The sequence below is a fragment of the Acinonyx jubatus genome, chromosome D1 (assembly GCF_027475565.1).
Source record: "Acinonyx jubatus isolate Ajub_Pintada_27869175 chromosome D1, VMU_Ajub_asm_v1.0, whole genome shotgun sequence".
Classification (NCBI taxonomy): Eukaryota; Metazoa; Chordata; class Mammalia; order Carnivora; family Felidae; genus Acinonyx; species Acinonyx jubatus.
The window spans coordinates 55,456,781-55,484,153 of NC_069390.1; the positions used below are offsets into that span (position 1 = coordinate 55,456,781).

General features: G+C 47.8%; 1 protein-coding gene across 7 annotated transcripts in view; it reads right to left on the minus strand.

The window, feature by feature from the left end:
* Positions 1–16,950, minus strand: part of FCHSD2 (FCH and double SH3 domains 2) — a 294,180-nt gene extending 277,230 nt beyond the window's left edge. For 4 of the 7 annotated variants that reach the window (XM_053203647.1, XM_027039764.2, XM_027039765.2 and 1 more), the window contains exons 1-2: positions 5,211–5,370; positions 3,388–3,485 (exon numbers count right to left, since the gene is read on the minus strand). In XM_053203647.1, coding sequence (XP_053059622.1) covers positions 3,388–3,485; positions 5,211–5,231 — 119 coding nt within the window. In that variant the 5' untranslated portion in view covers positions 5,232–5,370. Of the gene's footprint in view, positions 1–3,387; positions 3,486–4,285; positions 4,648–5,210; positions 5,371–16,813 lie in introns of those variants that run through there. The other 3 variants (XM_027039763.2, XM_015067641.3, XM_053203648.1) reach the window with 3 other exon arrangements.
* Positions 16,951–27,373: the final 10,423 nt, after the last annotated feature.

Below are 27,373 nucleotides of genomic sequence, written 5' to 3' on the forward strand. Positions count from 1 at the left end.
GACTATTATTTGTGGGGTTTTGGGAAAGAGAAAAGCAGGGGTGCCTGGTTAGCTTAGTCAGTAGAGCATGCAACTCTTAATACCCAGGTTGTGAGTTCAAGTCCCAGATTGGAATAGAGATAACTTAAAAAAAAAAAAAAAAGAAAAAGAAAAATGGCAGGCAAGATCTTTTACAATATAATACATACTGTATTACACATCTGAACCCAAGTTCAGAGGTTTCTAATGAATTTTTAAAATGTCATTTGACTTGATAGGACAGACCAGAAAGGCAGACTACCCCCTTCCTCAAGCAACTAAAGTTATTATAAATACCAACAATACACAATTTTCAACTTCCAATTCAATATTATCATTGAGAAAAAAAGGAAGTTAGAAACCTAAATTCACGTTTTAGGAGGTAATATAGCATTCTGCTCACAACTATATAGGAGTGAAGGGATTCATTCCAATAATTTAACATAAAAGAAGAACACACTGACTCATTGGAATAAGGACTCTATTAATCCTTGGGAACACCAACCATCTCTGTATTTACATGTATATGTAAATATAGATACACTCAACATCAAATAGCACGGTAGGTTTTAAACTGCCCACATGAGGGGCACCTGGGTGGTTCAGTCAATTGAGCGTCTGACTCTAGGTTTCAGCTCAGGTCATGATCTCATGGTTAGTGAGTTCGAGCCCCTGCACTGTTTAGTGCAGAGCCTACTTGGGATCCTCTCTCTCTGCCCCTTCCCTGCTCACTCACTTGCTCGCTCTCTCTCAAAATAAATAAATTTTTAAATAAATAAATAAATAAATAAGCCCACATGAATCAAAGTGTAACACAAGCTCAACAGACACCACTCTAGCCCCCTACCAAAAGAACAATAAAACATTTCACCTAAAAACAAGTAAGGTGCATTTAAATATAACCAGTTACATTCATTTAACAATTCTGCCAGCCTAAAAGGGTACAAAGATACAAAAATGACTTAGCCTCTCACTTCAAGGAGTTCACATGAGCGGGGAAGCCAGAAGCATGTGCAAAATCAAAATTCTTTGAGATCACAAAGAACAAACTTGCAAATTTAGTGGTAAGCAGAATTTGCCAGGTGAAAAAGTAGGAGGAAGGGTATCAACAGGCAAGGAGACTGGCATATATAAAGGCATGAATGTAAAGAGCACAATTAGATAACCAGAAGTCCTGAGTTGCCAGGGCAAGGAGATTAAGAAGGAAGGATGAATAAGCATGAAATGGTAGTATTACGCCAGGAAAGGAAGCTTGTGGCTAGGTTGCAGAAGGCCATATATGCTACAACGAGGTGTATGATCTTTATCCAAAAGGCCACAGAGAACCCAATATAAAATAAACTGTTTTTATCTTATTATTTTTTTTATTTGAGAGAGAGAGAGAGAGAGAGAGAGAGCATGCGCACAGGAGAGCAGGGCAGAGTGAGAGAGAATCTTAATAGACTCCATGCTCAGCGCAGAGCCTGACACAGGGCTGGATCCCACGACCCTGGGATCATGACCTGAGCCAAAATCAAGAGTCAGACGCTCAACTGACTGAGCCACCCAGGCATCCCAAACAACATTTTTAGAAAGCCAGCTGGTGACAATGTGGAAGACAGACATAAAAGGAGAGGTGGGGGGGTGGGGCTAGAAAATATGAGAACACTACTGCAAGAATTAGGATATTATTGAAATAACGTAAGTGAAATGTGATAGGTCAGCAATAATAGAAACAACTAAATAATAGCACACCAAACTATATCAATTTAGCAGTGACTATGTATCCCTATACTTGACCATAAGCTCCTATACCAAGGTATAGGCAATTGGGGAAAAACAGAAAAGAATGTAAACAAGAAATCTCTAGAAGATATAATTAGCAGGACTTAAGGACCACTGACCATCCAGACCCAACAGAAGATCTTTACTTACACACTAATTTGGCCTTTCTGAATTGCTTCTGAAAATTTATTACTTTCTTCATTTAGAAATTTCTACTAAGATAGCTTATTTCACTTAATAGATGCTAAAAATTTTGAGTTTTTAACCATTTGAAGAGTTTCATGTATCTTACACAGGAATTATTTAAGTCTAAAAATTTCCCTGTGGCCACATGGAAAACAAAAAGAAATAAATGCAGAATACTTTTCAGTCAGAAAACACTGATCTTATCCAAGTTTGGATACAACTAACTTTATATACCTTAGTAAGAAACCCTGAAAATACAGCAGAAATACTCACAAATAGCACCTAAATTAAATATGGGGGAGGAAAAAAGAAGCTCTTTAAAACTTTGGGCTCCAAACAATTCAGGTATCCAAACACATATAATTTTATTACAACACACAGTTCATATTTTTCATGAAACTAACACGTAATTATGCACCACAGGAAAAATAGGTAACTGATAAAGCTTACGGACCCAACTCCAATTTGATAAATGTGTTACTAAAGAGAAATAAGAATTGCAGCCACTGTTTCAACACACAAATTATCTTCCATCATTTTCTTTTAATTTTTTTTTAATGTTTATTTGAGAAAGTGACAGAGCATGAGCGGGGGAGGAGAAGAGAGAGGGAGACACAGAATCTGAAGCAGGCTCCAGGCTCTGAGCTGTCAGCACAGAGCCCGACGCGGGGCTCAAACTCACAAACTGCAAGACCATGACCTGAGCCGAAGTCACATGCTTAATCGACTGAGCCACCCAGGTGCCCCCCCCCCCCCATCATTTTCAAAAATATGTTTGTTGAGCTGTCAATTTGTATTACAGGATTATTAAAAGAGTGGTGTTTCTTTCAGTAAAATGAATCATGCTTCCCTCAATAAAGATACTGATTTTCACAATGCTGGCAAGATGGTTTATCTACTTGAAGTTATCTTAATTATGAATATAGGTAATGACAAAATATGATAAACACATTTCCCACTAAATTTAATGTTCAAAGACAAAATTATATTTGTCATGTTCTAACAAACAGTGTTAGTGTGCAATCATCTGAGGTTGACTGGCTCACCCTCAGATATTAACCATTAACCAGAGGTGTCAGTTAAAAAATCTATGTGAAATCATTAAAGTCAGTAAATGTTACAATTCAGTAGAAAGACTATTTAAGAATTTCTACTTCAATGATTATAATTTGACTAATAAACTTTTAAGACCCTTGTTTTTTCATGATAGTATGTGTAAGTCATAGGTTCCCCCACTAAAGGAAAAAAAGTTTGCATTGCGTTAGTTCCAGTTATAATTTCTAGCTGAGTCAAAGCTCTAACAGCCTTAAAGCAGGAAATCCAAAAGGAAATTCCATCATCAGTTCCTGGGGCTTGGTAACTCAATGGTTCTTTGAAACAAAGATATAAAAGTTCTCAAACTATTTACTATAATCTTACCTCATATCTTCAAGCAAATCACATTCTGCTTGATGTTTGGCTTGAAGTTTTGTCATCTGCTCAACTTGAGTGTTTTTCAGTTCTTGTGTAACTTTCACCTAAAATATATCATACATTTATGAAGGCCTTACTGCAACCTTAACAACAAAATAATTAATTAAGCAAAATACTTAATACTTGTCAGAATATAGAACTCTTGCTCACTTCTGTAAAGGCCATAAATCCATTATTAGCCACCTTATTTTGTTCTACTGACGATACTTAATGAGAAAACTAGGCAAATAACCTGAAAGAGGTTAAATAAAAGTAAAAGAGTATAAAAATTATACAATGAATAAGTGCAAAATAAGCTTCCAGTCATTCCATTTCATGCACAAGCTCAGTACACATGTAGTAGATCTTCTGAAGAGTTTTAAAAGGCCCTGTCTTCTATTTCTTCCAAAAAAGACTTAAAGATTTCTACCACCAGGGGAGGTGAGCTGAGTATAGATGGCAGAAGGGAGTATAGGAATGCCTAATATCTAAGGACCGAAATTTACACAATCATGAAATCATATGCATAAATTGACTACATAAATTATTCCATAATGGCTGCGAGAAAGCACACTGTGTCTCAGGATGATGCCCTCCACTCGCTGACAGCCCATCAAATCACAATCTCTTTCTCACAAAGGAGAAAGCAAAAGTGACCTTCCAGCATATGCAGTGCTTTTAAGCCACCCCAGCAAGCCGGTCCCCGTGGCGGCTCCACTTCAAACAGAACAGCAAATGCAAGCTGGCCAGTGCCTCTCGCCAGGGTTCCAGGTTACAGTGGGCCTGGAATCCCCCCCCCCCCAAACCAGAGCCGTGCTAACCCGGAGGGGTGGGGGGTACATGTGTGAAAGAAAAAAAGACTCACTTAACTGGAGAAACCCGGATTAAGAAAGAGAAAGAAGCAGACACGAGCGAGTTAGGTTTGTCCACGAGGGGAGGACAGAACAGCCTTCTCCACCCAATGCCCAGAGTAGACACTAAGTAACCATCTGCAGGATTAAAAAGACAAGGACACAGCCTCAGCCCCTAGGAACGCTGGGGAAGAGGACAGTGAAACAGTTCTCGAAGGGCGCTGGGGGGAAGCGGCTGACACGCCGGGAGCACCCGTCACTCCCACCCCAAGCCCAGATCTCCGTGCACACGCCACGCACTGCCCATTTCACGCTCTCCGGGAGCAGCACCACTGCCTCAAGGCCCCCTAGCTGGAGGGGCGGGGCAGGATTGGGGGTGGGGGGAGAAAGGCATAATTTCTTGTTTTCCCCTGGGGTGGGGGGCGGTAACTAGTCCAACTTCTCGGCCGCCCCGTGGGAAAAGCAGGCCGAACCTTACGGCTAAGACTAGAAACAAATTCCCTGAAAATTTGCAAACGGACGAGGGTGGCGACAAGCAGCTGGAGGGCTCAAATCAGGCACAGACTAAACAATCACACAAGCACAGGCTCTGCAAAGCTGCAGGGGCTCCCCGCCTCCCCTCGGTGCAGCCCCGAGAATGCACTTTGCAGCGAGCAGCACTGCCATGCGCGCGCGCACACAAATGCACACCCGAAACTCTGTGAAATGTCTAGGGGTCTCCAGTGCAGTGGAAGGGACGAGCCCGGGTCGCCCCTCCGTCGGAAAGACACCTCATTCGCGTGGCCCCCTCCTGGAGCCGCCGGCAACTCGGTGACAAGCCCGAGGCGACGGCGGTCACGGCCCCTAGCGAAAAGGGGGAGGGGACGCAGCGGGTAGCCCCAGCCGCGTCCCTTGTACACATCCCTCCCCAAACCCCAAAGCCCCCGGCTGCACTCTCACCTTCCTCGGCGGCGGCTGCATGATGCTGAAGGGACATCAATCCTCCCCCGACGGCGGCGTCAGCTAGGACGAGGAGGTGGAGGGCCGTGAGGAGGGGAGGCCCCGCAAGCAAGTCTGTGTGTATAAGGAGAGCCTGAGAACGAGAACTCCCCCGGCAGGGAGCAAGGCCGGCGGGCGGCTGGAGGACCCGGGTCGGAGGGCGAGTGTGAAGAGAAGGAGGAGGAGCGCCGGGAAGGCCTGGGGCTCGGACGGCCCGGGGGGTGTGTGAGGGAAGGAGGCGGAGACCGCAAGGGGGCGGGGGCCCTAGAGCTGGGGCGCAGGGTCTCCTAGGTCGCCGAGCGGCTCTCGAACAGCAGCGTCGTCCGGCTCCCCGCCCGCCGGCGCCGCAGCTCCTAGCAGACGCGGCCCCCCGCCCCCACTCAGGCAGCCCAGCCCTCGCAGGGCCCAGAGCCCCCGCCCGTCCCGGGGAGGTGGAAGGCGGCGCCGCGCTCTCGGCTTCGGCTTCTCCACTCAGGCCGCGGGAATTTCCGGCCCCACCAAGTGGCGCAGCGCCCCGCTCCGGCGGCGGAGGGGACAACTCAGTCCGGAGCTGGGTTCGAGGGGCCGGGCCACACTGCAGGGAAGGAGCGTGGCGGCGGCGTGGGGCTCTGGATCTCGGTGGGGGGGAACTAACGGATCGGTCGGGGAATAGAAGGATAGAAACGCTAGCGGAGCACGAAAATCCCCCCCCTCTCTCCGAGAGTGGCACGTTCCAAACGCCTCTTGTCCTCCCTCCCCCACACTGGGAGCCAGACGGGGGCTTCCCGCGCGCTTTCCCGCCAGCCGTCCGGGCACGCGCCTGCAGTCGGAGCCGCGCACGTGGGCGGGAGAGAGCTCCGCGCCGACGCACGCGCACAAGCCGCCCCCACCTCCTACAGGTTTTTGGGCCGCAGCGTTTCTGTGTCCGTGTGTGTGTGTGTGTGTGTGTGTGTGTGTGTGTGTGTGTGTGTGTGTGTTTAAGGGGACGACACTCTGAAGTTTTTACCTTGGGGCGGAGGGTAGCATGCTTGTAGCTGCAGGAGAGTTCTGTTTTTACTTCTTTTCGATCCTCAAACACCCCTCTCTGGTGAGCGAATGGGTTAGCCAAATAGGCAAGCATGAAGGGGGCGAGCATCGACAAGTCCTTTCTCAGTGGGCCGCAGGTGTCTGACTGTTGCGGGGGCGGGACAGGGGGGTGTCTAGTTGCCTTGCAAAGGAGGAAGTGCTCTCTGGTACGGGGCATTCAAGTCAAAGAGCACGGACTCTGCTGGAAGGGAACCTCGAGGTTAAGACCAGTATCCCCAATTCACAGATAGGGAGGCTAATACCCTTAGAAGAGGGGAGACTTTATGTAGGTCACACAGCACGACTACACTCTATGGGTCATAAACTTTTGCCAATGATAACTGTGAGAAAAAGTAAAGGAGGCAGCAGGGACAACGGAGGGAACTCGTGTCTGGGAGTCAGGACCTCTGGATCTCAGTCCACTCTGCCTGCCTCTATGTAGCTGGGTATGTAGCTCCACCTTCCTCATCTGCCAGTGAGGCTGTTCATCTACGCAGCCCCCTCCCCACACATCCAGACCATCTGGGGGTAGGGTTTTCAGCCTTTCTTGAGCTGCTTAGAAGAATGAAAACACCTCTTCCGGAGCCACATGGATGTGCGAAGGGTGAAGTAGATTGCCCCACAGTTTTATCAGAAGTTGGAGTACTGGACGCCTGTTCTCAGAAGAGTAGTCAGGCACAAAGAGGAAAGTGAGGCCTGGAGAGACCCAAGTATATTGCCCAAGGCCACAAATGGCGAGAAATTGGTTCAAGATGGAACTTGAACCCAGGTTGTTCACACTGAATTACCTGGATTCTTGTACAAGAAGGCTATGCATGAGCTAGATTGTGTATGAACCAGGAAATCAGGCTTGCTTTTTCTGATTTCCTTGAGGCCATTCAAAAGTCAGCCCTTCACCAGAGTCCTCAATTACCATCAGGGAACGCCTGGGGCAATGGAATAAGTGGGTGGAGACCCAACTCCCTGACAGCTGTGGGGCAGCAACTAGAGCCCAGGCAAGAGGTAGCCAGGCTGGGCTCCAATCTCAGCCCCAGCACCAATTAATTGTGAGGCTTTGAGCTAGTCAGTTTCACTGCTTTCAGCCTTTACTTTCTGGCTTGTAAAATGGGGATATAATACCAGCCCCACAGGCTTGTATTAATAGAATTCCGTCTACCACAGGCTCTGGCACATAGTCGGTGATCAATAATTGCTTACTGATTTATCATTCATTCAAAAAACATTTGCTGCGTCCTGCTTTGTGCCAAGCCTTGTGCCAGACACTGGGAATACAGATTCTTAAGAGCAAGACAGAATCAGCCTCAGCCTTCACCAAGGCTGATTTCCAGACCAGCCATTCCATGAATGTTACTAAGATAGTGGGGGTGGGGTGGGGGGTGGGTAACAGTGCTTTCCTAGACACAGTGTTATGCACACAAAGGTGCTTAACAAAGATTTGCTGGATCTTAGTCCTGGGTGCAACTAGTCTGGCCCAGAGATTATCCTCCCTTCACCTCTCTTTTATAGAAGTGAGGACTAGGGGTATAAAATTGCTAGATGTTATGAGATTCGGGATCTAACCTCTACTACTGATATGCTGGGCCTTCTCTGGGCCTTGGTCCCCAACCACAGAATAAGGTAAGTGAATGAGCCTGGAACTTAGTAGGCTCTTCACAGATGAAGTACAACCCTGGGGCTTTATTTTATGGGTTTAGGAGGGCATCCTCCACCTGATTTGCCATTATTCTAAAACCAGGAACGGCATTGACTTTCTGAGATTATTTTCTTTGGAGGTGTAATAAATAACAGGCAACACCAGATGGACTTACCTGCTGGGTGCTTTTTCAAAAATGTGGTTTAAAAAAAGAAATGTGTTTAACATTTACTAAATGCCTTTCCCAAAACCCCAACTTTCATATTACTTTTCTGGGCTAATCTTCACTATAATCCTGTGAAAGAGTGTTATCTTATTCATTTTACAAATGAGTAACTGGAAACTCAATGAAGGTAAGTGATTTGCCCTGAAGTGATGGATTTGGGACCAGAATCCAGTTCTCCCATTTGCCTTTTGTTCAGGGAATTGAGAGTTCACCCAGGAAAAATGCAGACTCAGGAGGATACAACCATATATTCCAAACTTCACAGGGATGGGAAAGGGATTTCTGTGACTTATACAAGCCTGACTTAAAATGTACCCCTTTGAACCAGGCTGGGAACTTCCAGAGCCTTGCTCCTGTAGTGCAAGCAAGCACTGTGTTACCAGATGTAAGATCCCTTGACACTGTTTGGGGGAAATGCCACAGAGCTGTCCTATGACCACAGAGCAGCATGCGTTATAGCCCCAGAGACCAAACTGGGACTGGTCTCAGCTGTATCTAAGGAAGAAGGTTTTCCAGGCCAACCTGCCCTTAGAAGGGGTGAGCTCCCCCATTCCTGGAGCAGTGCAAGTAGGTGCTAACTCCCTTCCATCAAGGAGGCCACAGGTGGGATTCTTACCCTGGGAAGGAATTAATAACAGCTACCATTTATTTTGCCTCTTCTATGTTTCAGGGATTGAAGTAGGCATATTATTTACATTGTTTCTAACCTTCACAACTTCTCATGATACATATGACCCCATTTCACAGATTTCACAGACTAAAGATCAGAAGTAAAATGACCAGCCCAAGGTCACACAGCTAGGACAGGAGACCCAGGCCTGGCCCCTGGCTTCCTGTGATTCTGAAGCTATGCTCTTCCTCTAGCATGCTGCTGTACAATCTCCCAGAAGGAATGTGATTCTAAATTTAAGTGAGATCCAGGATTAAAAGCTGACTAGAGCAGGCATATGAGTGAGCATTGAAAGATAAGCTATCCCAATATTCCACAGAACTCCCAGGGGAAACTGCAGGGATACAAAGTGTGCAGCAGCCCTTGAGCATGATTAGAATGTGAATGGCACCCCACCACAGTTCAAAGTGGCCATCCAGGACAGATTGGCACTCCACCCAAGGCTCTAGAGATGGTGGCCACCATCCCATATGCCCAGACTGTACCAATGCACTTCCCACCCTCCTCACAGCTAGGGTTCACAGCCCTCACTCCATTTCCTGCTGTCTCATTATCTGCCACTCACATTGGTTCAGGCTGCTGGGGAATACCTATTAGCTCATCCAAATGCTAGCTATTCCCTTTTTGAGCCCCACTGAGGCTAGCTGACGATGCTGTTACAAATAATGCAGTCTGTGGACCCTATCCCCATTACCTCCCTTCTACCCTAATCACCTTTCTTTCCCCTGTACTTCCACTCCCCACCCCACCCACACACACACATATCAACCTTTGCTCCTGCCTAAACTAATTTCCTCAACACAGCCCTCTGGTAAACCTGGTATGGGAGTATGCCCGTCTCCTCCATTAGCTCTCAAGACAGAATCACAGCCTGCTGGAATGACGTCTCAAGATCAGTGGCCAGCAGAAGAGGACAGGGGCTCTTCCTAGGACACAAGGTGAGTTTGTGGCAGAACTAGACCTTGAATTCCATCCAACATCACTCAACCTCAACCAGTCCCTTATTCTGGGTTCAGTCATAAGCAGGTCTCTGGGATGAGACCCAGGCCCTGCACTCCAGGAGCTCCCAATCTCAACACACAGACCAAAGATCTCAGCAGTGTGCCCCAAACACACAGGGCCCAGATTCCACCAGGTGGTGACAAGGATCTAAGGCCAGAGATGGGTTCCTGAGAGGCAGGCACTGGGACAGTGAATTATCTGGTCAGCCTGTGCCAGGGAGTGTTACAACTTGGTGGGGATGGGAGGGGGGGTGAGAGGACAGCCAGTCCCAGGGCTATAGCAGGAGCGGACAGTCACATGGTTTTGATATCAGGAGGCAGGCAACCAAGGTTCTAGCCCTGTCTTTGCCAGGCACTTTGCGAATGTGACCTTTTGCACATCACAAATTCTGTCCTTCCTCTTAAGGAGGTGGTACAGGTTAAGTGAAATAACAGGTATGTGATCTGTAAAGAACTGAGGAGCTATGTAAGCTAGCGACTGCCTGCCTTGGGATACATCAGGGAAGGTTAAATGACCACTTATGCAGGACACCAACGAGGGCCTTCCCACTGGGAGCTGCACTGTGATTACAACTCTGGGAAACTTGGACCCATGGGTAAAACAGTCAGGTTTGGGAGGAGGGTTGACATCAAAGGGATTGGGGGTCAGGCAAACCTGGGCTAGATATTTGGTTCCTCTTCTGCCTAGCTTTGGGTTCTTGACCGAGTTCTGAAATCTTTCTTCAACCCAGTGCCCTCGTCCTTACAAGGGGAATAATGACTTTTGGCTGGGTTGTGGTGAGAATTAAAAATGGAAATGTTTATATAAAATGCCTGCAACTGTGCTGGCCCACAAATGTGAGTTTCCTTTGAATGCGCATGTGTTTTCCTTCAGTTTCCCTTCATTTTGTTCTGGTTTTGTTTGTAAATTTAAAAAGCAAAACACAAAAAGAGAAATTCCCATGGGAGGGGGTTGAGCCCAACTACAGTCCCAGTTTTGCCCCTGACTCACCCATGAAGACCTGGGAAGTCCCTGGCCCTCCCTCCACCTTCATTTCCTCATCTGTAACACAGGGGCTTCACCAGGGAGTTTCTTCAAAGCCCAGCCTGGCAGCTTGAGATGCTACTCCTTTGTGAGTCCCTTCCCTGGAGAGGACCCCCCAGGCCGAACCGGGGCGGGGGTCAGGCAGTGACCAGGGGAAGGAGATGGAGTTGTAGGGGAGGGACAGCAGGATTGGGAGGTGGCAGGTCTACAACCACTGTGTGCTGGCCTGTGAAAGGAGGAGGCCCCACTCAGCTTAGGAACCCTGCCACCTATTTTCCCATAGCCTGCCCAGTTAATGCCAAAACAAAACACACTTGTCTGCTCCCTGCTGGAGGGCAGTGGGCCAAAATGAATGTCCTGGAGGGCTGGCAGATGCCCTGGCATCCTGCCTCTCCTCCCTGGGCACCCGCCCTTCCCCTGTCTGCAGCACATCCACACACCCGTGGCCTGTGGCCTGGGCGAGCTGAACACCACCCCCAGCCAAAGCTGGCCCAGGCGGCGGAGAGGAGCTTCCTCAGGACCTGCACTTCCCCCTCTCAGTTTCAGGGCTCTTAAACAGACACTCCCAACACCTAAAGCTGCCTGTCTTTCCAGTCCGGCCTTGGCCCTGAGATGATCTAATTCTTGCCGTGCTGCTGTGGGCAGAGCGCATGGCATCAGAATGCTGGGAGCTGCTGTCAGGCACTACAGGAGGGAATTCCCTGGCTCAGGAAAGCTCTTCCCGTGGAAGGGAGCAGGTGGTGAGTCTCCCTGAAGAGACAGACCCCGCCAACGCTATAGGCAGAGCCAATCCTGGGATAAGAAGCATCAAATCCACCACCCCCACCTTCTCTCTGATGCTTGTCTACGCTGGACACAGTAATAATAATAGCTTACACTTTATAATAGTTACTGTGTGTCAGCATTCACATAAATAATTTAATTCTCACAACAACTTTGAAGTAGGTACTATTATCAGCCCCATTTTACCCTAAGGACATTCAGCCAGTAAGTGGCAACCTGAGATTTCTACCCAATTCATTAGGTCCCAGGGCTGTGCAGTTAACTGCTATGCAAATCTGTCACCAGAAGATGGTATTCCCTGTAAAACCCAAATCCAAACTTGGAATGTGGCAAGATGTTTGCACTGGTATCCTAGAACCTAAGCATTTACCCAGACTCGCCTGAAGCTGGGAATCACCAAGGGGTGCTTGTTTAAAACACAGGGCCCTCCTTTGAGGATTCAGTAAGTTTGATGTGGGAAGAGGCAGTGCCTGACATGTGGAAATTGCCCAAAAAATAAAAAATAAATAAAAGTATTTGTTAAACGAATGAATGCGCTGCCTTCTCTGAGTCTCCGTTCATCTCTAAAATGGGATTTCAGTTCCCTACCCTGCTCCATCTCTAAGTGCGGCTGTATGTGGAGCCTGTGTATCTGTACCAGCTTCGCTTGGGCATGAGGAGTTGTTTACAAGCACACCCACTGGCTCCTAATAATAGCTGTAATAACAATAGCTAACATTTCTTGAATGCTTATGGAGTACCAGGCACAGTTCTGAGGGCTTTGACTGTGTTAACCCACTGATTCTCACAACACCCAATTATTTAAACTTTAAGGATAGAGAAACTGAGGCTCAGAGAGGTTAAGCAACTTGCCTATGATCACACAATTAGTAAGAAGCAGGATTTGAACCCAAGTGGTCCTACTCCAGTGTCCAGGGGTTAACTACTCTGTCATAGTTTCTGGACACACCCAGCCCCTCCTCTTGGGAACTGGGCTGCCACAGTTGGGCCAATGGTTATTGTAGTATTCAGGAAGGAGAGAATGGAAAATTAAACTAACAGAATCAAGATTTAGAACCCCCTCACTATTGTTTGAGCCTGAATAAGAAATTCCAAAGCACAGGGGCACCTGGGTGGCCCAGCCTGTTAAGGGTCCAACTTCAGCTTGGGTCATGATCTCACAGTTTGTGAGTTTGAGCCCCATGTCAGGCCCTGTGCTGACGGCTCAGAACCTAGAGCCTGCTTCAGATTCTGTGTCCCTCTCTCTGCCCCTCCCCTGCTTGCGTGCACGCTCTCTCTTTTCTTCAAAAATAAACATTTAAAAAAATTTAAGAAATTCCAAAGCACAGAATCAAAGTGCTATAGTAGTTCCATGTGGGGAAGGCTGCCTCTATCTACAACAGGGGACCCCAAAAGGCTGCCCTGGAAGGGGTCTTAATGCATAGGAGGTAGACACTCCCAGGAGAACAAACAGCACAGGCTGGATGGGCTGAGCCATGTTTGGGAACAGTCTGACTATCCCAAGAAATGAGCCTACAAAGGTGGACTGCAGTCTTGGGTCTCCCACTTGGATATTTGCTCTAAATTTTTTAAAGCAATCTTCCTTTATGATGTTTATCACGCTCTGTAATAGGCATGTGTATTGCCCATCTCACCCATCCTGCCAATGCCTCCATCCCCACAGATCTCTGGAGGAGATCTTGTTTGTCACTATATCTCTAGCACCTGGGACAAGGCATGCTGGATGGATGGATTTGAAGGCCTGAAGTCCCAAAGGTTTATCAGCCATGGAACATTAAGTGTGGGAAGCCAGGTCACAGAATAGAAGGCCCAGGACAGCATCTTAAGGAAGGGTGTACCCAAGGGCCTGTACAGGCCTGTCTTCTGTTCATATTCAGCCCTCTGTCCTCACACACTGCACTGGGCCTGTGACCTCACTGTTACTCCTCCCAGATGGTTTGTGAATGTATTGACCATAAAGGAGAGGATGGGCAGGTCTGAAAGACAAGGCATCTTGGGCTGGGTCACACTAACTCCATCACCTTTCTTCCCACTAGGCACTCAGCTTGGGGTCTTGGTTAAAAGCTCAGTCAAGTTTTTTGGGTTTTTTTTTTACTTTTTTTTTTTCAACGTTTATTTATTTTTGGGACAGAGAGAGACAGAGCGTGAACGGGGGAGGGGCAGAGAGAGAGGGAGACAGAATCGGAAACAGGCTCCAGGCTCTGAGCCATCAGCCCAGAGCCCGACGCGGGGCTCGAACTCACGGACCGCGAGATCGTGACCTGGCTGAAGTCGGACGCTTAACCGACTGCGCCACCCAGGCGCCCCTTTACTTTTTTTTTTAATCTTTATTTATTTTTGAGAGAGAGAGAGCAGGGAGGAACAGAGAGAGAAGGAGACACAGAATCCAAAGCAGGCTCCAGGCTCTGAGCTATCAGCACAGAGCCCGACGCAGGGATCGAACCCATGAGCCACGAGATCATGACCTGAGCTGAAGTCGGACGCTCAACTGACTGAGCCACCCAGGTGCCCAAAAGCTCAGTCAAGTTTTAAGTCAGGCTGACCAATTTGAATTTTGGCCCTGCTACCTTCTAGCTATGTGGCCTTAATTGTATCATCTAGTTACTGCATACTCTCCAACATCATCTCACATTGGTCCTGTGACCCTGGGCTCAGCTCTCATTCTCTCTGGGCCTCCGTCACTGTGTAAGTTGGGATGGTTACCCTTGAGGCCCCCGTGGCTCTACCGTTTTCTAGTTCTGTAACAATCAAGACTAAACAGTGTTTTCTAAGTGATAACAAAATGAATGTAAAGGTGAAGCTTGGGCTTTTCTCTCTGGGGCAACCAGAAAAAGCTTCTCCAACCCAGCAGTGATCACAGAGAAATAACTGGGTTAAGGCCATAGGCATCATCTGGATATTGCATCTGTGTGACAGTTTTTCACACCTCACTGGTGTTAATCGAGACAGTTAATCTCTATTTGTGCCACCGCCCTCCCCCTCCCAGACCCTTGGCCTGCACTGTGTCCAAGGAGGCTGGGACATTTGGGCTTCATCACCAGGACCCCTTGCCAATTGAGTTCCACTTGGGTTTGGACAATACAATAAGAAAACAGGACACCAGAGGATGAGAGAAGAGGAAGTTTGGGCTATTTCTCCCTCTGCTTTTTTCCTGCTTTGGTGCTTTTTCCACTTCCTTCTTGATCCTATTCCTGCCAGCCAGCCCTACTTCTCACTGGGCTTCAGTAACATGATTCCCACCCCTCCTTTAGCCCTCATCTCTGGGTAGGTGCCTCGCCATCCTTCTGTTTGTTCCTTTCACCTGCCCACACCTCAGTACAGCAGTTCCTTCAGTAAATCTCTTCACTCCAACCTTAGAGGTGAATTGCTTCCTGTCAGCCTCCTGACTAACCTAGGACCCTCCACCCGGATCTGCCTATTTGAATCATAATTCAATACATTCCTCAGAACAAAGAACCAACCAGCCTAGCCCATGAACAGCCCTCCCATGTGCCTGCTCTAGGGGAAAGCATGTGCAGTGTGGCTCCTTTGGGGCCCCCAGAGTCTGATTCTGACTTACTGTCACTCCTAAAGAACTCCTGTGGGCAGAACCTGATGAGAAAGGGACACCTGCACCAAAGTAACATTGACTGGCATGGCGAACCAAGACCACAGAATGAAACATGACGGAGCCTCAAGACGGAGCGTGGTCACATCCCCACTTAGGCAAGGTGGGTAGCAGCGCTATGGGAATCCAGGAACCTGCACTGCTCAGGGCAGGCTCCCTGGAGGGCTGGGCAGAGCCTGGTCAGGCACCATAGGGTGCTGGAAAGGCAGAGAGAGGAAGGAGGAAGAGTTTAGCTCAGGAGAGAGTTGAGCAAATGCTTGGCAGGAAGAAGTAGGATTCATGAGGGCAGGAGTGAGGGCCAGGGACTTGGTGGGGCACACCACGTTCAGTAGCAGACTGCCCCCCTTGGCGTCCCTTGGGACATAACCCCTTCCTTACCCTGGATCAGGGCTCCCACATTCCCTCAGGAGCTATCCCACCTTCCTCTGGCTTGAGCTGCCTGTCACCCTAATCCTTTCACTTCCTTCGCTAACCACACCTGCCCAGACCACAGCCATAGCAGGGCCTAGGTTTCAGTTCTCATTTCCTCAACATCTCTGTAGTCTCCTGAAAAGTTTCAATTTCTCAACAGGGGCTGGGTCTGACACTGATCTAGATGCCTCCTTATCATCATTCCTGCCTCTCCCCCAACCCGGGTCCACTGCCCTCCTAGCAGCAAGAGCAAGCCTTCTAATATGCTATTTTTACCATGCACACCTCTGCTCAAGACCCTTCTATGGCTCCCCCTGCCCTATAAAATAAGCCCCACATTCTAACATGACATTCTAGGCCCTTCACCTCATGACTCCTGCTAGCCTCCCTGACCTCATCAGTTTTACTATGTCAGACACTCTTTGTTCCAAACACAACATGTATATGCATTTTTCCAGAATTCATCAGGTTCTTTTAGCAACTTCACACTTCTGAATGTGTTCTTCCCTCTGCTTTCAGCCTTCTCCCCTTTTCTCTGCCTGATAAACTCAAATTTGCTCTTTAAACCCCAGCTCAAAAACCCACTTCCTCCTGCCATCAGGTCAAACTTAATGCTCCTTCACAGACTTGTTCAGTTATTGATGACAGCACTATGTTCCGGCTGACTAGACTTCTATCTAGTTATGTCTTTCTCAACTCCCCTTTCTTTCAAGTCTGGCCCAGCTGGACTGCTTTTTTACCATGTGACCTTGGGCAAGTCACTTTACCTTCTCTGGAGCTCTCCCTGAGCCTCCAGGCTGGGTTAAGTGCTCTCTGTTGAGAGTTTTTCAGCACTTATATGTATGTTGATAATCATGATGTATCCCATGATTCTGTAACTATCTTCTGCCAGACTATGAGTCCCTTGCTGTCAAGGAAACCTGCTAGATTCCTTGTAGCCAAATTGTCTCTGTATTCCCAATGCTCACCATTCCAGAAATCCTTATATGGCACAAGCAAATTTAATACCAATTCCATTTTTGCAAGTATGGAGACTGGGCCCGAAGAGGCACAGAGATTTGCCCAAGGACATGAACCAGTTTCAGGGCTTTTTCCTCTGCCCTCCCCCAAGTCCTTGGGCCAGCCTACTCTCTGGACCAGAGAGCGGGCCAGCACTAGGCCTCACCTGTTGCTGTCCCATGGGCTTTCAAGGTAGAAGATACCAGATGCTCAGTTTTACTTCCCTCCTGGCTGCAGAGTGCTGAGAGCAACTGTCAGATCTCAGGCACTTCCGTTGTACTCAGAGCCAGGCTTCCTTTTCACTCCTTCTGTGGGTAGCAAACAAACCAAGGGCCACACACAGCCTCTGTGCCAGCTCCTGGGGAGTTCTGTTTCTCCTTAGGGGCCGAGCCCAGCTTTGTGGTGGACTCTCCCTAAAGATAGTCTCTAGCCTTGGAGATTGTGGCAAAAAAAAGCCTCATTACCCAAAACCCTGGAAGATTGGAGTCTGGACCCTGATGAAATGTCATATGACCTGCATGGGTTGGGGAAGTCTCAAGTGAGGAAACTTCTACAGAATCATAAACTCTTAGAATCCTTGATGGAAACTATTCATTTTGCAGATAGGGACACTGAGGTCCAAAAAGGAGTTTTCCCAGAGCAGAAACCCAGTGGTATACCCGAGAGCATTTATTTGTAGGACAGCTTGAACTAAATGGTCCCAATCTGTGTTGCTCTTAAGTGCTTTTGTCAATGTAATACTGCTTTGTTTTTCTATCTCCCTTCTGCTGGCCCATCAGGTGCTTCTCTCTCAGGACCTGCTTGCAAGAGGAACTTCTCACCCCCAAGGTGGCTGACAGCTAACCTGTGAACTGTTTACAACAAGATCACCAAAGACGCAATACTAATGTGTAAAATATGAGTAAATGGGCTCAGATCAAGTGCCTGAGGGACATCTTTGGGACATCCAGGAGCCTTTTATGCTTAAAGTTTGGTTTCTTTTCTTTATTATTATTATTATTATCATTATTATTATTATTTAAATGTTTATTTTTGAGAGAGAGAGAGAGAGAGAGAGAGAGCAGGGGAGGGGCAGAAGTGGGGGGGGGGCACAGAGGATCCGAAGTGGGCTCTGTGCTGACAGCAGAGTCCAATATGGGACTCAAACTTACAAACCGTGAGATCATGACCTGAGCCAGAGTTGGACGCTTAACCAACTGAGGCACCCAGGTGCCCCCTTTTCTTTTTTACTAAGAGAGAGAGAGAGGACATGCAAGCAGGGAAGAGGAGCAGAGAGAATCTTAAGTAGGCTCCTCGCTGAGAGCAGAGCCCAGCTCAGGGCTCAATCCCATGATCCTGGGATCATGACCTGAGCCAAAATCAAGAGTCAGATGTTCAACTTACTGAGCCACCCAGGTACCCCTTAAAGTTTGGTTTCTGCAGTCTTTCCTCAACAGAGAGAAAAGTCCAGGGACAAAGACAGGGCTTGGGAATATATTTTCACTGCTCTTTATCAGTCTTTCTCCCCAGCTCACATTTAATCCACATGTGCTTGGAGGGTGCTTTTGGAAGAAAGACAATAATTTCATCTCTACTTCTCTCATTTTGGTAACTTATATCATCCTGAAGACAAGGAGGGTTCAACCCACAGTCAAATTCAGAAATCATTTCCTCCATCTATTCTTTTTCTTACAATTTTTATTGGGCTCATGCCAGATTAGTGCTTGGTGTATGAAGATCCAACAGGGTCTTGTCTTCAGGGGACTCACTACCTGAGGCCAGAGACAGACATGTAAAGAAATCCTACATTGGACTGTGTCATGTGCCCAGGTGAGAGAGTGACCAGGTTTCTCGTGGAAGGAGGTGCTTTCCCAGGATCTTGAAGGATGAATTCACTGGAGAAGGGAGGGAAGAGCTTCAAGGAGCTCTCTATATTTCGACCACCAGAGCCTGCCATTAAGCAGACCACTCCTAGATCCAACTCCCTGGCTTCTGCACAACCTTTTGCCTTTTCCCCAGGCTTTATTTACTCACTTTGTTGGTCAACAAATCTATCGTGCTCTTCATCTGTGATGGTGCTATACTGGGCCCTGTGGACTCTTGGCCTCAAGGAGACCCCAGCAGAGACAATGACTATACAGTGTGGATAGGGTGTGTGTTGGGGGGAGGACAGAACTGGAGAGCCAGCAAAGTCACCTGAGCTATTCTGGGAGGTCAGGGAAGATTCTGCAGAAAGAGACTTATGACCTGAAATCTGAGATGTGGAATTTTCTTTGATCCTCCTGACATTCCTCTAAGGTAGGTCTTATTTTCTCCATTGTAGAGGTGATAAAAATGTCAGTGCCTTACCCAAGATCATATGGTTAGTAAGTGGGGTGGGGAGTATCCACCCCTGGGCACCCAGCAGTGGAGTCAGAGGGGGGCATCACTGGAAGGCTGGGCCTAGGGAAATGGAGGGAGGTGGGATGTTCAGAGGCATGGAGGGAGGAACAGAAGCTGAAAGTCCGGAGCTGGGTGAAACCAGCAGGACATGCCATCTTCCCTACACACAGGGGAGCAGAGGAGGGGATAGAAATTCCCAACAGGACATCAGTTCATGGCTTCAGAACAGCAGAGCTGGCTCAGTCCTTGGACCCCATCTCATTCAGCCCTCATGAAACTGAGGATCATCCAGAGCAAATGATGAGGACATACAGCATCACAGCAGCTGGCCCTGGACTGGAACCCGAGCTCTGTCCCCTAGCCCAAGGCTCCATGCACAGCCCTGGCTGGCACTACATCATTTAATCTAATCTACATTTACTTATGTGCACTCTGGATCAGACACTCTTCCAGGCACCATGGGGACCATAGGGATCCTCCCCACCTCTGCTGTCAGGGGCTTACAGGAGCTTAGCTGGAATGGGGAAGTCAGATCCGGTTTACAGATTCCATGCAGCATATAAGAAGTAGGGTGGCAGCAGACATAAATAGAGTGGTAGGGAGTGTGGTGAGGAGGACATTAGTGTCCAAGTGTCCTGGGCAAGTCCTTAGACCTCAGTTCTCCCATCTGTTCCAAGAAGGGACTGTACTCAACAATGTCTGAGGTCTCTCGGTTTAGGCAGTCAGGCCTCTACCCACGCCTGCCTTGCAGGGGTTGGGGGGTGGGCTGGGTGGTGGGAGCAGAGGAAGTGGCTTGAGCTGCTTGACCCATTACCAGCAGAGAAATCACAGACTCAGCTCTCAGACATCTGGGAGGCGTTGGGCAGCTGGAGTATTTTTAGAAGGCCAGAGGCAGACATGACCGGAATCCTGGGCGTTGCTGAGCCAAAGAAGCTGGGAGGCCAGCAGAGGGTAAATCAAGAAAGGTGGCCCCAAGTGCTGGTTCTTACTTCATCAAGGTCAGCTGGCCTTCCCTGTCCCTGGAGGCCAGTGCTCAGGCCTGTTGTGTTCAAGTTCTGGTGTCCCTGAGGTGCCATTGATCACTGATTGGCTTCCTTCTGGGTAGTCAGGTGCAAAACTGGCCTCAGGGGAAGGATGTTTGTCTGCAGTACTTGCCTCCTTTAATTCCTTCAGCTAGCTGAGTGCTTTCTGTGGTCCAGGTGAGCTGCTGGGCCCTAAGGATATGGAAAGAAAGAAAGCAACCTGGGAGGCTCAGTGCTCAGATTCCTTAAAGAGGTAGGGGTGGGGGAGGGACAGGGGCACAGACTGTAATAACACCCTGAGATCACTCTGGCAGAGGAGGACATGTGGCTCTAGGGGAGCTTGGAGGAGGCCTTTTGGCTTCCCAGGCCTGCTACAAAGACCAGATGATTATCTGTGGACGAAAATGTAAGCTGCAAACTAGGCGGCAAGCTCTGGATTATAACTACAGGGTGATTATCAGTCTTTTCTGGAGCCATACCTTTTCCTTTTGCATTATTTCTGAAAAATGATGTCTCAGAATTAGAGTAAAGGGTAAGATGATCTTTTCAGCTCTGGACCTATTACCATGGCAGCTCTAACAAACAGATGCTCCTGCCCCCTTCCCCTCAACACATTCCCACCAGTCCCTCCTGGCAAGTCCTCTCCATGATATTACAGATGAAGACCCAAGGCCCAGAAAGGAGCATGTCCAGCTCAGGATCCCTCAGGAAGGACTCTGACCTCTGCCTAGAACCTGCAGATGTCCACGTGGTCAAAACCACGGGAAAGACACTCCCAAGCCCCGTCACAGAGCAAGGGCTGAGGTGTGGGGTGAGCAGAGGGCAGGAGTCCAGCCCCACACTGTGCCCATCACAACGGACTCTGCAGTTTAGACCTGGTCTGTTCCCACCCCCTCCCCATCTGTCCTTCCAGCCCAGCATTTCTTAAACAAGGCTCTTCAGTTTCTTTCTTTTTTTTTTTTTTTCCAGGCTCCTCAGTTTCTTGAGGGTTTCCAGACTTAGTCATGAATGTCTACAAATTTTCTACCTGAATATTTATCTATTTATTTGAGAGAGAGAGAGAGAAAGAAAGAAAGAGAATCTCAAGCAGATTCCATGCTCAGGGTGGAGCCCAATATAGGGCTCGATCCCAAGACCCTGGGATCATGACCTGAACCAAAATCAAGAGTCAGACATTCACTAACTGAGCCACTCAGGCTCCCCACTTTCTGAATTTTTAAATGTAGTACCTTCAGTTTAATGACAAGCTAAACAAATTAATAGGGTATTTTGGCTTAGTTGGAACGCAGGGCATCAAATAAAAGAAGCTGCTCTGAGTGTCAGTGCCTGTGTCTGGGTTTATCAGCAAACGAGTGCGAAAGAATCGCCTAAAGTGACCACATTTGATTTCAGTGCAGTATCTCAAGCTGACTTAATTAAGTCAGAGATTCACTACTCTACTAAAATGCTTATTTCTTTCCTGCAAGATTCTGGACTCTGAAGAGAAAGACTTCAGTTGGGGTCAGATGGCCTGGGTTCTAATTTTGTCTCTGTTCCCAGCTCACTGAATAGACTTGAACAACTCCTTGAGTCTAGGTCTGGGTCTAGGTTTCTTCACTTGTAAAATGGTTAGTTTGGGTGAGAGTCCCCAGGGCTCTCCCCATGTGACAGGATTCCAAATTGTGATGAGCTACCTTCTTATCTCCACCCAGTCCCCCAGCCCCTACTCCCCACCCACCACATACCACACCTACCCCAGTGCAGCCCTGGGCTGCTGGGTGGAGACATAGGCAGAGAAGTGGAGCATCCAAGAAGGTAGGTATCAGGCAAAGACAAAGGACACAGCCCAAGGGGGTTTGGAGGTCATCAGGAAGAAAGATACTAGGCCAAAGAGAGCTCTTAACAACCAGCCAAACTATCAGCTAAGACATAACCTAAAAAGCCTGGAGACTTCTTCCAGAGTGGTGGGATTCCACATCCTGGGCTCCTATAAGTCCTGGAGCTTAGCTCTCACTTGTGTGGGGTTCTCCTCTGAGGCTCCCCAGCAGGCCATACCCCATCCCACCCTATTCATCCCTCCATCAAGGGACCTGAGCCACCCTCTCTTCTCCCTGCCCCCTTCCCTGCTCACACTGGGGCCTCAGGGCACAGGGTTCCCTAGGCAGTGCTGAAGCTACCTTCTCTGACTGGCCCACCTTCCTCCATCTACCCCTTGGACCTGCGCATCTCCCATAGATTGCCTAGATTTCAAATTGGGAGCCCTCTCTGTCAGGAAGCCTTCCCAGATCCTCCATTCAGGCAGGGTCAGGGCTTTCATCCCTCACCCCATAGTCTGTATTAACCTCTGTCTCTGTGACTGATCCATTGTAAGTGTTTTCTGCCCATCTCTCCCTCTAGACTCTCTGCTGCCTGTGTTAACTCAGACATTGTGGAGATGATATTTTAAAAAATTGCATAAAATGACATAAAAATGACATGAAAAAAGCTAAGAGCTTTTTAATTTAACAAAATTTTTCAGAAATCAGCTCTATGCTGGGCACTGCTTTGTGACAAGCTGTGTTCAAGGTTAACTCTGGCCCTCGGGCCTTTTTCATCAGAGTTGTTCTAGTGTAAACTTGCTGTTTGCCCCCCCCCCCCCTCCAGGGCTGGGAGTAGGGGGTCTGCCTTGCTTGGTAGAAGGTTCCAAGCTCTGTCTCTAGGCCAGGGAATTTTAAGTCTGGTAGAGCTGCTGGAGTAGGAGGAAGTGTCTGCAGGCCCCCTGACCTTGGGCCCCAGGCCTGCCTGCCCTCCAAGTCCATGTTCACCGGCGGGCTCTTGGTTGTTTGAGGACTGGATAAATGAATCTGGGCACCCTATTGTCCTGACCCATCAATTTGTCCTGTCTTGTCATCCTTTACCTGAAAAGGTTTCCTGGGGACACAGGCTAGTGAAGTGGGTGGGAGCACTGTCAGATGGGAGAGGAGAACAGAATAAGGTGGATGAGACCCCAAGGGCGGGTATATGGGTGGGGAAATGCCTGGGGTTAGATGAAGCATCCTCACTAGACCTAGGCTGGAAGTGGCTGCCTCTTCACCTGGGTGTGGCACCATCCTAACTTTCAGTAACTTGATCCCCATCCCAGCCCACCTGAAGAGGCTTCAGAGCCCAGAGGTCATAGGTCATCACTGCTCAGTCCCAAGGGGGTCTGTTCTTAGTACCCCAGCCCAGCGGAAAGAGCACTGGGCAGTGAGTCAGGAAAGTATATGACTTTGGGCAGAAGACTCACGTCGTCTCTGTGAGCCTCAGTTTCCCCATCTGTACAATGAAAAAATGGACTTTGTAACCCCTAGAAGCGCTCCAGTCAGGACAGTGTACAGGCGGGATGAACTAGAAGAAATTGTCCTTGTGTGCAGAGTGTTGGCTTGATGCTCCCATATCTCTCATCCCATCTAATCTCACAGCCACAGAGTAAGAAAGAAATATCTCTGCCCAAGTATAGCTAACAGAAGTGAGGGCACAGGCTGCTTTGACCCCTTCGAAAGTCACACCTTTGGGCAGGGAGGGCCTTTGAATTGAAGTGAGGCTACCAAATTTTTGCTCTAGGCAAAGAAGAGTGCCTTGGATATGTTTTGTTTTTGTGGTAAAATATATAACAAAAAATTACCATTTTAACCATGTTCATATGTACAATTCAGTGGCATTAAGTACATTTATGATGTTGTATAACCATCACTGCTATATATTTCCAGAACTTTTCCATCATTCCAAACAGAAACTCTGTACCCATCAAACAATAACAATAACTCTCCGTTCCTCCTCCCACCCCGGTGCCTGGTACCCTGTTGTTCTACTTTCTGCCTGTTCTAGTACCTCATGTAGGTGACATCATCCTATATTTGCCCTTTTTTTGGTCTGGCTTATTTCGCTTAGCGTAGTGTTTTCAAGATTCATCCATGTTGCAACACATGTCAGAACTCCCTTCCTTTTGAAGGCTGGATAGTATTCCATTGTGCGGCTAGACCACATTTTGTTTATCCTTTCATCTTGTTTTCATCTTATGGCTCTTGTGAACATTGCGGCTATGAACATGGGTATACAAATATCTGTTTGAGTCTCGGCTTTCAATTCTTTTGGGTATATACCTAGAAGTGAAATTGCTGGATCATATGATAATTCTAAGTTTAACTCTTTGAGGAACCCCCGAACCTTTTTCACAGCAGCTGCACCATTTTACATTCCTGCCAGCAACGAGCAAGTGTTCCAATTTCTCGTGGGGACACAGGCCAGAGATACTTATTTTCCTTTTTATTATTTTATAGTAATAGCCATCCTAATGAGTGTGGTTGGCCTGAATTTTTTTTTTCTTAGCAATTTTAGCTTCCAGAGTCCTTTTGTCAGAGGAAAAGTTACCCAAAGGCTACATGAAGTCTGGGTGAGGAGTTGGCAGTGGTTAACTGGGGACAGTAGGGGCTGGTGAAGTATATGCCTGTGGAGGGTGCTCACATGTGAGACTACTTTCTCTTGCTCCTTCCTTCCCTGCCCTGCCCCACCCAGAGGTCCTTAAGGTCTTTATGAGGAACCTGGTGGCGCAGTGTGAAATGTCCCTGACTCATGGTCACTGAAGTCACTTCCCTCCTGGGGTTCGAACTGGAGGAAGCCAAGTGTAACAGTGGCAGGAAGCTTCTCATTTTTTGTCCTTGGGGCAAGACTTTGCCAACCACCTTGGAGGAGGCCCCTTTCTGCTTTGCTGGTCACTTGAGGCTATCAGATGTAAATAGGCCCTGGCAGAACAAAACAGGACCTTTGTGGTCTGATAAAGGCTGCCTTTCCCGGGATCCAACGGGATGCAGAGCAAGGGAGAAAGGTAATCGTTTTTAGGGGACAGAGGAGCTTCCGGGTACAAATGGAAGAAGTCCCAGCCCCTGCCCTTGAGAGGTTCAGAATTGTTCGACTCTCTCCCGGGATAACCATCCCCAATAAGCACCACTGGTCAGTGAGAAAGGACCTTTGGATCCCCAAGAGGAATTCAGTGGTGTGGGAAAGGAGGCTTCTGCTGGTGACAAAACTCAACTCTGCTGCTGAAGACCTAGAAGTCCCTTTGAACTTTCCTCCTGGAGAAAATTGCCTGAGCCCAGGAATGTGAATGAGAGCTGGGGCTTCAGAGTAATGCGGTCAAGGCTGTTGGGGCTTTGAGCAGGGAGGTGGAGCACTTGGTTGAAATGAGCTAGCCCCAAGGGTTTTGAGTAGTCCTATGAAGCAAGAGAAAAGGTCCCCAGAGGGGAAGCTTGGGCTTCCTTTTGATAAGATCTTGAAGGATCTCAGGCAATTAATGGGAGAAAAAATGTGAGCATAATTTATGCCCTGAGCTGGGGGAGTGACCATACCAGTTACACATAGTTCTCAAGTTCTTGGCTTCTCTAGCTCCCCAGAAGTGGGGCAGGGTGAGGGGCACCAAGACGAGTATTATGCCTTTCTGAACTCAGGCCAGCTCAAGACAACCCGGGGGAATAAGAAGGGAAGTTTCTGGACCTCTCTTTGCACTTTGGTTCCCTGCAAGTCCTTCTCAGATACTCTTCAAGAGCTCCCCAACTGTTCCTCATCCTTTGTATTCTACCATGGCCCCTGCCTAGGACTGTATCCCAGGACAGCACTCAAGTGCTCGGGTTATTTTCTGTTCACACCCCCTTTCAAAATTTATCCAGCTTGTGCCCAGATCCCTCTGAATCTGACAGGGACACTGAACTCAGCTGACAGACTAAATTGACTTGAGAAGTTGATGGCAATAGTAGTTGCTTAATCCAGCCAACAGAGCTTCACAGATATCTCTTCCCCTATTCCATTCACATTTTACCAGGGATCTTACTCCAAAACACAAGTCTGAAAAATAGACTGTTGGAATGTACTACCTCATTTTGCAATTGTGCAAAGAAGGTGTGAATCCATTGGTGGGATTTTAGGCACCTTGAAAGGATGTTTGGGAAGATATTTTCTTAATAAATAGGCATCTTCTGCTAATCCATAGACAGTATTTTCTGCCTACAGGTGAGGGGCTAAACAGGCTAAGCCCCAGGTGTGACCTTCATTTCCACTTCTCTGGCCAAGATGCTAAATTCACGCTTCCCATGAGTCCTGAAGCAGGTTTTACTAGTCACCATGGCCATGTGCCTGGGCAATCAAATATGCCTAAGATGAAATCTTGATTATGCAAAAGGACTCTTTAGCCTGCAGTATTTTCCAGGCCCAGCACATAAATGAAAACATTTCTTTTTTTTTTTTTTTAATGTGTATTTATTTTTGAGAGAGTGCAAGCAGGGGAGGGGCAGAGAGAGGGAGACAGAGGATCCGATCTGGCTCCACACTGACAGCAGCAAGCCCAATGTGGGGCTTAAACTCACATACCACAAGATCCTGACCTGAGCCAAAGTTGGACGCTCAACTGACTGAACCACCCAGGTGCCCTGAAAACATTTCTTCTTGACTACACTTAGAAGGAAAACAAAGACAAGCAGGATAAAGGGCACAATAAGAGGACAAAGCAAGAACCAAGGAACTGAATCTGAAAGGCCATCAAATCTTCATTCCATCAGCTTGTTCATTTATACTTTATATTTGCTAATTCATTGTTTCAACGAACCAATCTTCACTCAAAGAGTGAACAAGTCTTCATTCAATCAAATATCTCTTATTTACTGGAGCATCTAGTCAATTTCATTCATTCATTCATTCATTCAATCACTTTCTTTAACAAGTCAACCATCATCCATCCAACAAAGTACTAGGTTGTCTTTCAGTCTTCATTCATTCAACTATGTGTCCCAAATATCAAAGCTCAGGGCTGGAAGAGACCTCAAAGGCCACCTAGTTCAGCCAATTTAATCTAGTAGGAATCCTTTCCATTGCAGCCTTGTCAGGTAGTCACCTAGACTCTATCAAGCACCTCTAATAATGGAGAGCTCACTATCTTTAAAGGCTGCCTGGACAGTTGTGGGGAGAAAATATTTCTCAAGCTCCCTTGTAACACTCATCTGTTTCTGTGCTGCTTTCCAGGCCACCCAGAACAACTCAGCTCCTGTGCGCATCAGCACAGAGTGCATCAGCAGGTACAGAAGATTGAAGATTGTGTCCCCTGGGTGCCTTCCTTTCCTCACCTGGCTGTAGTGGGAAATGTTCCCTCTTTGTTCCAGTCTCTCTCTTGTGGTCAGACAGGACTCACTTAGTCTAGAGCTCTCTCCTGGTTTGGGGAATGGAATGGGAGGTCACATTCTACGTGTGATGTGATCAGCTCTGTGGTAAGGAGACGATCACTTCCAGTTCTGAACAGACTAAGCCCTGGAGTGTTTCTCATGCCTGCTATTTTGCTGAAGGCGTCTCCCCTCATCCTGTTC